At 36.0% G+C, this 16,134-nt stretch overlaps 1 protein-coding gene across 5 annotated transcripts in view; it reads right to left on the bottom strand.

Moving 5' to 3' along the window:
• Wapl (WAPL cohesin release factor) overlaps positions 1 to 16,134 on the bottom strand; it is a 69,732-nt gene that overhangs the window by 6,945 nt on the left and 46,653 nt on the right. For all 5 annotated transcript variants that reach the window (XM_006252726.5, XM_006252725.5, XM_063275139.1 and 2 more), the window contains 8 exons: positions 13,961 to 14,188; positions 9,729 to 9,840; positions 8,986 to 9,083; positions 6,660 to 6,736; positions 3,561 to 3,736; positions 3,003 to 3,118; positions 2,741 to 2,905; positions 1,373 to 1,580 (listed from right to left, as the gene is read on the bottom strand). In XM_006252726.5, coding sequence (XP_006252788.2) covers positions 1,373 to 1,580; positions 2,741 to 2,905; positions 3,003 to 3,118; positions 3,561 to 3,736; positions 6,660 to 6,736; positions 8,986 to 9,083; positions 9,729 to 9,840; positions 13,961 to 14,188 — 1,180 coding nt within the window. The remainder of the gene's footprint in view (positions 1 to 1,372; positions 1,581 to 2,740; positions 2,906 to 3,002; positions 3,119 to 3,560; positions 3,737 to 6,659; positions 6,737 to 8,985; positions 9,084 to 9,728; positions 9,841 to 13,960; positions 14,189 to 16,134) is intronic.

The following is a 16,134-nucleotide window of genomic DNA, read 5'->3' as shown; positions in this document are numbered from 1 at the left end:
ACAAAGAATTCTTTCAATTTAACAACAGACTAATAACCAGATTAAAAAGTAGGCATGAGACCCAAGTGAACACTTCTTCAAATACACAAAAAGACTAAAGAAGAAATAAACATGTTACAGATAATTAGTTTTTAGAGAGCTGCAAATGAAACAAAAAGTTTTCATTAACTAAAATGACTAAGAAAGATATCCTTCAAGGTAATGAACTGAAGGTGTGAATGAACTGAAACCCTCACATACTGTTGGTTAACATCACTGTACTAGCTACAAAGGAGAAACAACCCAAAGTTTATCTGTACAGATAAACAAAATGTAGTAAGACTATGAAATGCCTATATGCATATATATATGAATACACACACACATATATAAAGTATATAATACATATAGTGTGTGTGTGTGTGTGTGTGTGTGTGTGTGTGAGAGAGAGAGAGAGAGAGAGAGAGAGAGAGAGAGAGAGAGACAGAGAGACTGAGACTATAAAAATAAACATAGTTCTAACAAATGCCATAAGACTCATCCAATGGAAATAAGCTGGTAAGATAGACTGAGCCATAGGTCTAGGAGTAGGAGACTATGAACGTAGGGAAGAAATACCCTAACAAAAAGAAAACGGGCTCAGCAGCAGTCTCCTACGTGGGAAATGCTGACTATATTAAATTTCAAAACCTTAATGGACAGTGGTAGCCCAGGCCTGAATCCCAATACTCATGAGGGAGTTCTTGGACATTACAGGCCAGCCAGGCCTACAGAACAAGTTCCAGAACAGCCAAAGCTACAGAGATTTTGTCTCAATAAACCAAACAAGAAAATCCTCAAATCTCAGGAGTTTAGCTACAAACAGCTATTTTGCAGAATGTACATTATAAAGCAAATATAATTCCTAGAAATAGTAGGTAATCTGTAAATTCATTAGTAAAGACAGTGCCTCTAGCTAGGTATGTATTGCTCTTTGCCTAGTAAACTCTAAGAACTACACTACTGTAAATTTTGACAGAATACCTCAGTTTAAGGTGAGGCAGATAAAAGAAACCTATGGTATTCATCCCCTCCCGATTTAGACACATGGTCTCATTGAAAAAACGCAGGCTGGCCTCCAATCACACTTCTCTGCCTCAGTCTAGCAAACACTAGAACTATAGCTGTGCACCACCCTGCCCAACCTTTAGAGTAAAGGAGAAGTATCAAAAGAGAAGCCATCTCTCATGGACACACACCATGCTCAGGGATAGGAAGATGTACTGTAATTCCAAAGCTTAACTAGACAAACTATAAAGACATGAACTAAATTATAACAATATGCGAGTCAAATGTTTAGGAACTAAAAATGACTATTCTCACTGCAACTATAGTATTACACAGATTAACGTGCCTTTATTGAGGTCAAGTTCTTCATCCTCATCTTCCTTCTTCTGCTTCTCCTCAGCACCATCAGTCTTTTCCGTCGACACCCACTGTATCTCTCCACTTGTTTCCTGCCACTCTCCACTCTTATCGTGCTGGGTGGTGGGAGCATCTTTGATCAACTCATCTGTTTTACTTTCTGCCAACTGCGCCGCTCTTTCTCGTTCGAGAAATAGCTGATAAAAATTATTTTTGAAAATCATTAAAAAAAGATATGAACAGATTAGACAATCCTGAGGTCAGCACTAAACACACATGGCCAACACTAAATTACTTCAAATGATTGCTTTTATAAACTTATACATATACACAATCATAATTAAAGATACACAGGTATAACAATTATAATTAAAGAAGCGAAAGAAAAATTTTCCTCTAGAGAGAAAAAAATTGTAAAAACACAATTTAAAGACATTAAGACATGCAGTCTAATATTTTGTTCTAAATAAGAATATCTGATTTTAAAAAGCTTTTGTTCTACATTCTACTGAAAACCAAAACTGAAGTATAAATGCTGTTTTTAAGTGATCTGGTAACAGTTTACATAGTGTTTCTAAGATTGAAAGTCTCAATAATTATCTTTAATCCAGGTAACATTTCCAAGAAAATTAAAGCGGAAACAAAAACAAAAAAACAAAAATCAAATTAAAAAACCCCTACCCATTTTTAACATTAAAAAACAAAATAATAAACAAACCTACAGATATTGGATGAATTAACTAGAAGGAAGAACAATGACAAAGCTAAAATACAAACAATTAGTAAATATAAAAGTTCTCAGGAAGAACTAGGTCTTAACATATCAGCATTTTTATCATGGGAAGTCCGTAAGGAAGACTATTTATATAGTTTCCTATCTATTAGGTATCGATACAGACAAGAGAACAGACCAAATTCCTTGTCTTCCATTACTTTTACCTTTTTTTTTTCTTTTTTTCGGAGCTGGGGACCAAACCCAGGGCCTTGTGCTTGCTAGGCAAGTGCTCTACCACTGAGCTAAATCCCTAACCCCACTTTCACCTTTTGTTGCTATGGTGTTCAACACCAAAAAAACCCTAATATACTCATTCATACAATTTAGGAAAAGTACCAAGTTACTAATGAGAATTTAAATATCAAATGCTAAGCAGACATTAAAAGCTGTGCTAAATATACAGATATTGAAGACAGTATGTTTGACAAAACAAAAGAGCCTTTCTCAAAACTGGTCCAAGAAACCCCTGAAGGTCCTAGGGACCCTGTCAAGGAATCTGAACAGTAAGGCTGAGGAGGTCAGCGAGTGCACAATGGATCTTGTAGAATTTATGTGCTATGCAATCATGTCACTGCTGCTCACCTGTACTAAAGCCTGAACAGCATGAACTTGTCCAGCTAGCCTTAAATTATGATCTCCTTCTCCACTAGAGAAGGAGGAATCAAAGGAACAGGATGTTTCCATGTTGACAAGGCAGTGTCGATTCCGGGCACTATACTCCACCAGATTGATCAGTAGACCCAATCCCTATAAAACATTTAAAAACATAATCATCACAAACAAGAACTTAATGAGTATAATACATATAACTTATTGTCAAGTGAGTGACTACACTTTAACTCACCAGCACTCGGATATCAAATCTCTGCTCCTGAGGTAGGTACTTTGGAACCTGAAGGACACAGTTCATCGCTGTGCCTATGAGTCCTTCTTGTTCTCCTGTCTTTGTGCTGCCCCACTCTGAAGAATGGAAACAAAAAACCTTCCTGATAACACTAATGACCACAATTAAAACAATTTTTGTTGTTGAGTTTTGTTGTGTTTTCCTTTCTTCTTCTCTTAGTCCTGGTTTTACTCTAATCCTGCCCCCTCTGGTTACTTGCTATGTACCTCCCAACTGACTGCAACCTCATCACACTCAGCCCCCCAGGTGTTAGGATTATAGGTATGCCCACAACACCCAACCACTAAGTACTAATTTAAAATTTTAATTTTAAAACGACTAGCTATTCCTTTAATGAAATACAGGGTTGTGATATTTAAAAGGTAATTTACTAGGTAGTTCTAAAAGTAGCTTATGACTATAGGAGTAGTCAATTACATTATGGAATATTTTAAATCATTACATCAAAAATTGAATAGCTTATTTCCAAATGCAACACAGCAAGGAATTATTACTTACCATTATCATTAGTTAAATTGAGCAATACCCCAATGATCGCCCTCATGCAGTCCTCCACTGCTTTGCCCACATGGTTAGTTACATTCTGGTAAGGCAGAGGTTTACTGTCTGCTATACAGATGCTGTTCTCAGCGCGGTTATACTGCTGAATCAGGTCTTCACAATGCTGTAATGCTCTTAAGAGAAAATAAATGTAAACTATTATGGTACAATAAAAATTAGACAGTTTCTATTTACTGAGGCCTAAAGAAAAATAATCAGGGTTTTTGTTTGTTTTCCTGTTTTGAAAGTTACAATGTTAATATCTAATAATGTATCACACATGCTGACAATTTTGCTAATTGCTAAATTTTGATAAACTTGATCATTAAAATCTCTCTAAAGAAAGTTAGAGTTGTAAGCTTGTTCCACGTGGAGCGCAGCGGTTCATGTTTATAGTCCCCACTACAGAGGAAGCTGAGGCAAAAGGACTGTTTTGAGCCTAGGTGTTTCCTAGCTGGGACAAAAGAATATCCTGTCTCAGACCAAACAATTACCACCACAAGAACAGGGAGACACGGAGACACAGACACACAGACACACAGACAGACACACGCACACAAACAAACTTGTGTTACTCGCAAAAGCTGTCACATTTTACAGATACCTCAAACACAAAATACAACACCATGATGCTCCTGCCCATAGCCTGTAAGAAATAATGCCTGTTTTTTTTTGTTTTTTTTTTTTTGTTTGTTTTTTGGTTCTTTTTTTTGGAGCTGGGGATCGAACCCAGGGCCTTGCGCTTCCTAGGCAAGCGCTCTACCACTGAGCTAAATCCCCAACCCCCAATAATGCCTGTTCTTAATTCCACTTAGTTGCCACGTAGCAAATAAGGAGAGAATGTCTTCTTAGCAGGTAACGTATCAGATAAATCACTCAATAAAGATGATTATCAAATACCGGACATACATTACTAAGATAAATCAGTATTTTTAATGGAAGAATATTCAAATTAACAGGTGTACATCCAATGATTCCTAAGTTTGACACACAGTAACAAGGAAGTAGAATGCTTACAGAGGTCTATCTGTAAACTGTTATTTTTAATATGTGTGTATGATACATGTGTGTGAGCAAAGGTTCCACATCACCCATAAGGGGGTCAGAAGACAACTTTGTAGAGTAGATGCACTTCTTCAAGCTTTCACGGTTTCTGGTCAACTCTATACTGTAAGTATCTTTACCTGCTGAGTCATCTCTCCTGCCACCAAGGCATCTTCCAACCATTAAATCCACTATTTCTTTTTTTAAGTCTAACACAGATCAAGTCAACCAACGTCAGTTTATTTTCATGAATTATACCACATAAAACCCTTAAAAGAAAAATTCTACATATTTAATTTATTCCTAGCTTATTTTTACTACGCTAGGAAATCCTCTAAGGTTCCTAATATTTCAAAATTCTTTGGTTAGAAAGATGTTCTTTTATGGTCAAACCCAAACAATTTCCTTTTTTAATGTTTGATGATGTTGACAAAATTTGCCGGTTGCGACTGGTAACTAAGCTGTCTGTGCTTAGTATTACTAAGTATCTACCAGGTTTTCTTGAAAGTACAGGTGAATGCTATTTCTCCAACACCCAATTCTGACTTTTATCACCTCTTCTAAAACTATTTCACCAGAAAACCCCATGTGAGAGATGAACACATTAAATCCTTACTAAGGCAATTCTCAGGGATTAAGAAGCATAAGAAAATAACTTTAAAATCAGGAATAATACACTTTTTTTAATTAAAAAGAGACTAGAACTGAATGGCAGAGCACGATGCCGGAATAAGCATAGGTTCCATCTCTTCTGCTACTAAAAACAAATCAACCAACCCCAACCAACCAACCCCAACCACCACCTGCCAAACAACATGCAGTGAGAAACATGTTTAATCTTCAAGGAAGTCCCTTGATAAGGAAGAATTGCATGTGCTAAGGATAATAATGTTCATGGGGCTGGGGATTTAGCTCAGTGGTAGAGCGCTTACCTAGGAAGCGCAAGGCCCTGGGTTTGGTCCCCAGCTCCGAAAAAAAGAACCCAAAAAAAAAAAAAAAAAAAAAAAAGGATAATAATGTTCTGTAAAATTCACAAAAGCACAATAAAACAGGAAATGCAGAGGATTCAGCATTTGGGTTTGCTTTAAAATAATAATAATAAAATGAGGTTATAGACAGAAACAAGGCTCGCCTGTGTATTATCCAAGCTGAGTAGTAAGTGTTTATCACACTATTCAGTCTGTACTTCTCTTAATTTCAAATAAAAGGTTAACACATAGATAAACCAGACCATCCACACTAAAACAGTTGTTTCTTTTATACGGAAATTTACAAAGACAATCAAGGGGTCATATAGAATTACAATTTAAGATTAGATTTTCAAAGCAGAGACCCAGAGAAAGTTAAATCCCGGTGGCATGATGGCTAAGATAAAGGCCAGAAAACTAGGGCAAAGATAGCAAAATCTAGGACAGCAATACCAAGAAGAAGCTGTTGCAATCAGACAGAACCAGGACTAAAGACAAAGAAGCTTAGGTGACAGCTTTAGCCTAATTGTGATGAAGGCTAGACAGAGAGATATACTAAGATCCGGAAAATGATATATAAATAAATGGCAGAAACTGAGTTACAATCCACTTCAAACAAAAGGCCAACGTATTTACCATTGACTATATACTAAGCAATGTTCTACTACTCCTACATAAAGAATTTGATTCTTTCATATATATTGTACATACACATTAGAATCACTTAAAATGTATTAACAGGCCATCTTTGAATGTATTATATACACCATGAAAATGTATACATGCTATGTGCTAAGTTATATCTATTTGGTGATGGAAACACCCTCCCGATAAAGAGCTTGTAAGGAATGATTTGTCCAGGGTTACAGCTAACATAAAGGAGCTGCCATTCTCACCAAACCTTTTTACCTCAAGAATCTACACTCTACTTTTTATCTATAATGTACTTATTCACAAAACTCAAAGAGACAACACACTTTAGAAAAAAATAGAATACATCTTTATTTCCTGAGCTAAATAAATAATGAGAGTTTATAAAACTTACTTAGCTGATGAAATAATGAGTTGTGAATCTTTATAGGCTATCAAGTAGCTTTGATTCTCTGGATTATGCACTGTTACCTAGAAGGAATGGATATAAATGACTGTGACGATCCATAATTTTCATTTATATAAATAATACCACAGTTTGCCTGGTAACTTAAAAAATAGATAGATGGAACAGATTTTGCCATCTAAGGGCACAATTTTTTAAATTCTAGTTGTGACCTACAGAGTTGTAATTAAATGTGTAAAAGTTGGCAACATAGAAAATTTCTCAATGTTACCAACAACCAAATTCATTAAAAGTCAAATGCACGGGGGGGGGGGGGGGGGGGGACGACACCCATAAAGAAGGGGAGGGGGAGGGATTAGGGGGATGTTTGCCCGGAAACCGGGAAAGGGAATAATAACAGTCGAAATGTAAATAAGAAATACTCAAGTTAATAAAAAAAAAAAAAAAAGATCCCCAGCTCTGAAAAAAGAAAAAGAGAAAAAAAAAAAAAATCAAATGCTAAGTCCTAAATGAAATAAATCCAGTCATGCCGCCCATGGCTCATATAATGAATTCACTTACTTCTACGACACAACATCAGCATTCTGCATGATGTGTGTCGTCATGCCACACACCAACAAACACTGCTCAAAAAGCTACAAATTACAGTATACACAAAATTTTCAGGTCTTACGAAGACAGAGTCACTTGATTACATATAACAAAGACTTTTAATGGTTTCCTCAATGTCTATCAAACTGGTTGATTTCTGGGTTGCATACTGGGTCAGAATGACTGACTTTAAAAATTGCTGTTTAATAGCTGGGCGTGGTGGTACAAGCTTTAATCCCAGCACTCAGGAGGCAGAGAGAGGTAGAGCCCTGGGGGGAGGCTGGTCTACATAGCAAGTTCTAGAGCAGTTAGGCCGACACATAAAGATTCTGTCTCAAAACACAAACAAACCAAAACTAAATCCAAAATGTTGAAGATTCTGTCTTGGGTTTAACTTACTTTTTGCATTATATATCTATTAGGTACTGCTAATATATTGAGGGTCACATTAAAATTCACTCGGCAAAAATGGGTGGTGGGTGGCAAAGTTTACGAAGCCTCGATGCAGAGAAATACCTGTACAGTCTATAAGTTCAATATTTGAAATGAGAGAACTACTGATCAGAATGTAGCACACATCTTTAATTTCAACAATCAGGAGGCAGGCTCATCTGTGAGTTCAAAACCATCCTGGTCTACATAGTGAACTACAGGTCAGCTAAAGTTATACTGGGATCCCAACTAAAAACTACTAATTTATCAAAAAATAAAGACACCATTCTCATAACTTACTCATAATTGTCAAGTACTTTGAATTGCAGACAGAAAGCTTTCAAAGTACAAATACTTTAAAATTCATAAATATATCTAAAATATTTTACTTTTAAAATTAGTATCTATCTATTTCTTTAGGATCTTTCTACATGCCCTGGCTATGCTGAAATTCACTATGTAGTTCATGCTGGTCTTGAACTCACAGAAATCCACTGGCTCTGCCTTCCAAGTGCTGGATTAAAAGTGTGTGCCAATACAGTCAGCTATTTAAAGTATTTTAAATAAAGAAATAATGGAATGGGTGACCTAGTAAGCAGCACCCTAGATGGAACAATTTTATTTATGTATGCTAAGAGCTCTTCCATGTTTTAAAAACAGTACCTAACCTATCTACTTAATCAGCAATTATACACTCTAAAATTCACTGTCAGTAAAGTGTAGCCTATGCTAAACTAGATTGTCATTCAAAATCACCAAGGACCACAACACGGTCACCCAACAGTGTTATTTTCCAAAGTTGAGTATTTTTAGTTGAGCTTATAATCTGACTCAAAAACTAAAAAGACAAAAGCATACTAACTAAAACAAAACCATGACTGTGTTTGTTGATAAACAAGTTAGTATTTTTACCAGAAACAGAATTCTGTATTAAGAAAACTATACAGTCAGGTACATGTAAACATACCTGTATGTACCTTTGATTTGAAGTAATAATATACAAATAAAAGCTTTTGGTTTTAGACAAGGTCTTATTTATGTAGCCCACACTGGCCTTGAAATCACAATCTTCCCTCCCAATTTTATGATCACAAGTATGTATCAACATATCCAGCGAAACAATACAATCTTAAAATAAAAAACCCATTTACTGACAGTTGGTTTTGAAAAGAATCCTTACAGTTTCAACTCAGACAAGCAAAGGTAAAACCCCAGGGTATTTAAAACATCAGGCCAGTTAGTTATATATCACAAGCAGAGAGAACTCGCCCGCCCAGCTGTCCATACTTACACTCTCCAGAACTCGTAAACATCTTTCTGCTCCCCATAATGAGGCTACTAGTTTCTCTTCATCCTCATCTCTACTTAAATGATCCACACACTCTTTTACTAGGCAAAAACAAATGGATAAAAGTTAGTATATAAAAGTTCAATGAAGTATTTCTTAGTTACCTAGACACATGCTATGAATATACTATGAATATGTATATGCTGGAATGGGAACATAATTTATACATTGAATGATAATGGACTTCAAAGGATCATGCATCTGGAGGCCTAGGCAATAGTTGTGTGACTGTTTAGAAAGGATTAGGAGGTATGGGCTTGTCAGAGGAGGCCTGTAATATAGACGGATTCTAAGGTTTCAAAACACCCAGGAAGTCCCCAATCGTCTCTCTCCTCACTTCTCAGTGCTTATATAAAGGCGTGAACTCTTAGCTACTGCTCCAGCACTTGCCATGCTCCCTGCCATGATGGTCATGGATGTACCCTCTGAAACTCTAAGTTCCCAATAAACTTCTGTAGGTTGCCTTGATCACCGTGTCTCTGATTGTTGTGCTTACAAGACAGGGTTTCTCCTCTGTATAGTCCTGGCAGTCCTAGAACTGGCTTTGTAGACTAGGCTGGCCTCAAACTCAAAGATGCACCTGTCTGTCTCCCAAATACTGGGACTGAAGTTCTATAACTTGTGTTTGTGTGTGTGTGCACACACAGAGCTTTATCTACAATATGTATGTATATATGTATACAAACCTTTATCTACAATATGATCCAGACCACCCAGAAGCCGGAGCTCTTCTTTAAACCAATCTCCTGCTCGTTTGGAAGTGAGGGAGAGCAATGTCTCCATAGCTAAATGACCAGTCTAAAAAATCAGAAATACCATTAATGAATACTGAGGTGTAAAATAAATTTTTTTTCTTTTTTCCTGATTTGAGATAGGATTCTCTGTATATCCCTGGCAGTAATGACTCACTCTGTAGACTAAGCTGGCCATAAACTCAAGAGATCTACCTGCCTCTCCCTCTAGAATGCTGGGATTAAAGGCATATGACACCATCAGCAGGTTAGTACAATTCTGAAGAATTAACATTAGACTTATTTTTCTTTACTAAAATGTAAAGTAAAAAATACAATAGTGAGTACTTTTATAGATGAATAAACTAATTTTATCAGAATAGTCTACACTAAAGAAACTGGGGTTGAACTATATGGCTTGCTTTTATGAAAAAAATCATTTAAAAGTAATCAGATGTGGCATTATTGATTTCGTTTCTTTGTTTTTGGAATTGGGGTTTCTCAGTGTAAATAGTCCTGGCTGTCCTGGACTCATAGAAATATGCCTGCCTCTGCCTTCTCAATGCTGAGATTAAAGACATTCCCGCCATGCCTGGCTTCTTTCCTTTTTAATAAATCAATATATTAAATTAACCTACCAAAAAGAATGTAATAAAATAAATTTCAAAGTGGGAAGTTTGGGAATGTCAGTGGCCCTAAATGTTCAAACCCAGAGGTCATTACTTTAAGCAGACTGAAGCTAGAGTTCTGACAATTGGGTTTTCTCCACAGAGTAACAGGAGCATTCCCCGCGTGCTCGTCAGTGAACCACAGTTTTTTCTTCCACTTCTCTGCTCATTATTTTATTTTCTTGTAAAGTTGGCTTTTTTAAAAATCATACTATGCCTTGAACTCTATACTATAGGGTTATGTAGCAGCTAGGATGTTTCTTTTCCTAAGTGTGTGTGTGTACATACGTGTATGAGTGTGTGTGCACATGAGCGCTTTTCTTTATGAGGCCATGGTTTTAAAGCCTCAAGCCACTTCCCAACAGAGATTAACCTGGTTGTTGATGTGATGGAGGAAGGGAAGCCTAGCAGAAGAAACGACCAGCAGACTGAAGGCAGTGAGGGACTTAGCTATCCTTCAGCCTGCAGACCACCGCAAGGAAAAACAATTAACAAAGACTTAAAAGCAGTTTTTGTCTGTCCCCTGACCCCAACACAAATTTAAAAACTTCGAGAAAATGTTTCACCTTGTCAGGTATATTTGAAGCTGAAATATATTACTTAAAAATAAAACAAGGCTTAGATTACAAAGTTAGAAAGATCTAAACATTTTAGTAAGTTTTTTAGAGACAAAGAAATTTTTTGTTAGGATAAAGAATTAGAATTCAGTACAACAAAATCATTTAGTTGGGTTCATTTCTCAGTCTATGTCTTGCAAATAGTAATTTAATGACCAAATTTATCAGCTCATGAGTCTTAACAGTGAAGTTGTGGCCTAATGCTACAATCTTTTAAGAAGGGTGCAAAATTTTTACATTAGTAAAAACTCTTATACTTCAGGCTATATTCAGCATACATAAGCTAACCTTTTTTAAAAAAAATTTTTTTAAAGCATTTCTACTTAAAAAGTATCTTTACTAAAATAATCCTCTAGAGCAAAATCACTAATCAGACTACTGTTAACCATTAGCACTGTAACTCAGTTTAAAATAGTATTACTGTTAGCTCTTCCTGTTATCAACAGCACAAATATATTTAAAAAGTTATGTTTTAATTTTTTAAGGTTTTTTTTTTGAGACAAAGTTTCTCTGTGTAGCCTTGGCTGCTGTGTAACCCACTTTATAGACCAGAGGGGCCTCAGACCCAAAAACCCGCCTGCCTTTGACTTCTCAGTGCAGTGATTGAAAGTGTGCACCACCACTCCAGGCTGGCTATACACTTGATTAAAAAGAAAACAAACAAAAACCTTTAAAATATACAAAAACGGGGCTGGGGATTTAGCTCAGTGGTAGAGCGCGTGCCTAGCAAGTGCAAGGCCCTGGGTTTGGTCCCAGCTCCAAAAAAAGAAAAGGAAAAAAAAATAAATAAATAAAATATACAAAAACATACTACAAAATTAACTAGACCCAAACAATGTCACTAAACCATGTAAGCAACTATTTTTTAAACAAAGCAACTTACTAAGCCTACTGTACAATTTTATAACATACTTAAGGAGAGCTGACACTGAGTTGGAGAAGAGAACCCTGAAATAGTCCTGTCCTCTGGTTTCAATCAAGTAAATTATTTAATATACTGTCAGAATTTTTTTATGCTGATATTTACTTACCCTAACAAATTCTCTAAAACATCAAATTCATTTTTAAAAATATTATTTGACAACAAATATATAAAACCAAAATGTCAACAAATAACAAAAATATATTTATTCAATTATATACTAAATTAAAATTTTAGGTTCAAAATAATTTTTATAGTATTAAAATTAATTTTCATTTATAGCTGAGTAGATTTCCATTTAGACCATATTTTATTTATTTATCTGTTGCTGGAGATCTAGGCTAAGTACACTTCTTAGCTATCACTGACGGTACAATAAAACAGACATACAAGTATTTGTGTGGTAGTCAGAGAGTGGTAACTGAGTTTCTGGATAGAAGAAAATACTAGGAAGGATGAGCCAATAAAAACAAAAAGATGGGAGAAAATATAATTATTTTAAAAAATTGGATGTAAAATCCCGAGTGAACAAAAATTACAAGTTTTAATAATAGAACAACAGTGCCCAACTCCCAAGCCAACCTAAAGGTAACAAACAGACTGGTGACAAGGAGGAGAACTCATGTGCGGAGAATAACTATTTTCCAGTGCTACCAAATAAAGAGCACATTTTGAATCTGAGTTTTAAAGTCGACTGGCTTTTCTCACATCTGTAATTTTGTTGTTGTTGCTGATCAGAATCCATAAACTCCTTAATAAGTCTAGAATAACTGAACAGATTGAGAACCCTCAATCACTGTGACTATTAGGTCTGGAAATTTTTGTAGCAAAGAAGTTTTCGCAGTTAAGCAGTCAATAAAAAGAAGTTTTATCTTAAAAAAAAAAAAAGATCGGATTATACAACAATTGCTATTTTTTTTCTCTCTCTTCAAAACCTTGGATCAATGATCATACTGGCCTCATAAACATTTAGACTATCTTCACCCACTGGGAAACTGTCTGTGCTCAGAGTAAAGGCAAACACTGGCTATATAACCCTACAATGAGGGTACACTGCTCCAAAAATGACAAATGGCTCCCTCTTTTAGCCTCCAGATACCCTGAGATAGTCTAGAATTTAAAAAAACAAAAAACAAAAAAAAAAAACAAAAACAAAAAAACCAAACAAAAAAAACACCAAAACCCAAAAAAACTTGTTCATAAATTCTCCAAATTCTGATTTCTGAAATTTCTTTTTTTTTTTTTTTTTGGTTCTTTTTTTCCGGAGCTGGGGACCGAACCCAGGGCCTTGCGCTTCCTAGGTAAGCGCTCTACCACTGAGCTAAATCCCCAGCCCCGATTTCTGAAATTTCTAAAAATTGTGGTTGCTAATAGCTGAAATGTAAGAAGAAAAAGGAAAACATTATGCAAATTTTAACAAGAAAAACATCTATTTACTAGAAAAACCAAAACTAAGAAAGGCTCAAACATGAGCAAGTTTAGTGATTTCAGGAGTGCGCTGACTAAGGTTAAATCAAGCTATAGTCATCTGAAAGGAGAGAACCTGTCTGTAACCCACTTTCTTAATTAGTGACTGATGGGAGAGGGCACTGCCTCCTGGGCTGTGTAAGACAGCAGGCTGAGTAAGTCGTGAGGAGCAAGCCAGTGGGCAACACTCTTCCATGGCCTCTGCGGCAGATCCTGCCTCTAGATTCCTCTCCTGATTTCCCTCAGTGATGGACTGTTACCTGGAAGTGTAAGTTGAAATAAATCCTTCCTTCCCCAGATTGCTTAGGTCATGGTGGGCCATTTCAGCAACAATTATACTAACCAGAACAGGAAATTATTTTCAGAGCTAAACTTTAGTAGAAAACTTCATAAACAAAGGCCATAAACGAGACTGTTAAAAGGTTAGATGGTTTGTCTGAACTCACAAAGCCTCTGTAACCAATCAGACTTTCTAAACGTAACCTTCACTTGTTACAGGAGGAAACAACCCACCGTTATATTCTCTAGATCAAGATGCTTATTGTGCACGGTTTCGCAGAGTCTTCGGATTTTTTCTTTGATCTTGTTCATGTCTTTTTCATTCAGTAGCTTAGCTGAAGAAGCATCTTGTTCCAGTTCCAAAAGCCGAATCATGAGATCTAGGCTGGCCCTATCAAGATCCATGTTCAAACGATCTCTACTCAATATGTACATGAGAGCAGCTGTACAGAGGGACAGATTCTTCAACAGATCCCAAAAGAGAAATATTCATGAAAGCAATTACTAACAACTTCAGAAACAAGGACATTACTGACATTTATAAGCTAAAACGTCTAAAATTCCTATTACTGGTTTTGATGGAGACCCGGATAAATCACTGCTTTTTTCAAAATATTCTAGGGAAACATATCCATTTAATAAATAAAACCCTGACTGAAATCAGTTTTTTCCTCTTTATCATCCTTCTCTATTCAATGTTCAACTAGATTTAAATTTAACTACCCATTTCTTTAAACAGTTTTTCTAAATGAGGTATTTATAGAACATTTTATGTATTATGTAATATATGTTCCTTTTTGCAATATACCTTTAATGTTCTTTGTAGCATAAAAATGTCATTTAAAAAAAAACCAGAAACATAAATGTGTTTATACTATATCAAAACACAGTTTTACCCTCGGTAAAATATAGACAACCGAGCTTGTCACCAGTATACAGGGGACTGAAATAAGTTTAACTGGGGGGGGGGGGGGGGGGGCGGCGGCAAAGAGATGACTCAGCGGCTAAGAGTGTGCATTAGTTCTTCTTCCAAGGGACTCACTCATGGCTCACTCATAACCATCTCTAACCCTAGGTTCCAGGGGTTCCAATGCCATCTTCTGGCCTCTGCAAGCACTAGGCACAAAGCTAGTGCAGACATACACTCAACCAAAACACACTCATAAACTAATAACTTAAAAGGAAACAAACATCGGTCCCCAACTCCGAAAAAAAGAAAAAAGGGAAAAAAAAAAAAAAAAAAAGAGGAAACAAACACACCCGAATCCATTTCTTTTGTTTCAGTTTTCCAGACAGGGCCTCATTACATAGCTCTGGTTCTTCTAGAACTCATTATGTAGACTAGGATAACCTCAAACTCACAGAGATCAACCTACCCCTGCCTCCTTGGTGTTGGAATTAAAGTCATGCACCACTACACATGGCTGGATTGATTTCTGTTTTTTTGTTTTGTTTTGTTTTGTTTTCCGAACCCAGGGCCTTGCACTTGCTAGGCAAGCGCTCTACACTGAGCTAAATCCCTAACCCCGATTTCTGTTTTTTTTTAATGGTTTAATCCAACAATATTTTTAAAATAAAGGGTCTCACAACATAATCCTGATTGGCCTGAATTCACTATGGAGACCAAATTAACCTGGGGATCTACTGGCTTAAGTGCCACTAGGCCTAACATCTTTGTTGGGTGTGTGATTTTAGTTCTTGAGGCACAGTCTCACTATGTAGCACTGGAATTCACTGTGTAAACCAGGTATGATAGGGTAGCCTTGAACACATTAAGGTTATGTCTGTTTCTGCCTCTCACGTCCTGGGATTAAAGATATGCATTTGACAGGATCTCATATAACTCAGGCTAGCCCTGAACTCATTATGTAGTTGAGGATAACCTTGAAGTTTTGGTCCTCCTGTCTCACCCAAATACTAAGATTACAGGCCTGCACAATACCTGGTTTATGTCATACTAGGAGTAAGACTCAGGGCTTCATGTCTATTAAGCAAGCACGCAAACTAACTGAGCTACATTCTTTGTCCCTAGTAACTGCTTTTAATAAAACATTAACAAAATGTGCTTAAAATACTCAAAATGGTATGTCTTAGATTAAGGTTAGCACAATCAGTCTTTGGTAGACAAATACCCTAAGAATGCATTCTATATCCAAAAAGTCAACCATTCATGCACAGATCAAAAATATAAAAATTATACTTGTATTTAATATGTATAAACATTTTCCTCGATATTATTTCCTAAATAATATAAGAACTAACATAACATTTAAATTTTATTAGATTTTCAGGGTAATGGAGAAATGATATTATAAGGGAGAATATATAAGAATGTGTAAATATTTAGTCATATTGTCCTAGAACCAGTTATTATTATGTCCAACAATATAATGTATATAATTAACCAT

This window comes from Rattus norvegicus, chromosome 16, assembly GCF_036323735.1.
Source record: "Rattus norvegicus strain BN/NHsdMcwi chromosome 16, GRCr8, whole genome shotgun sequence".
In the NCBI taxonomy this organism is placed as follows: domain Eukaryota; kingdom Metazoa; phylum Chordata; class Mammalia; order Rodentia; family Muridae; genus Rattus; species Rattus norvegicus.
The sequence above is the reverse complement of the archived record's forward strand: the minus strand, read 5'-3'. Positions and strand labels throughout refer to the sequence as shown.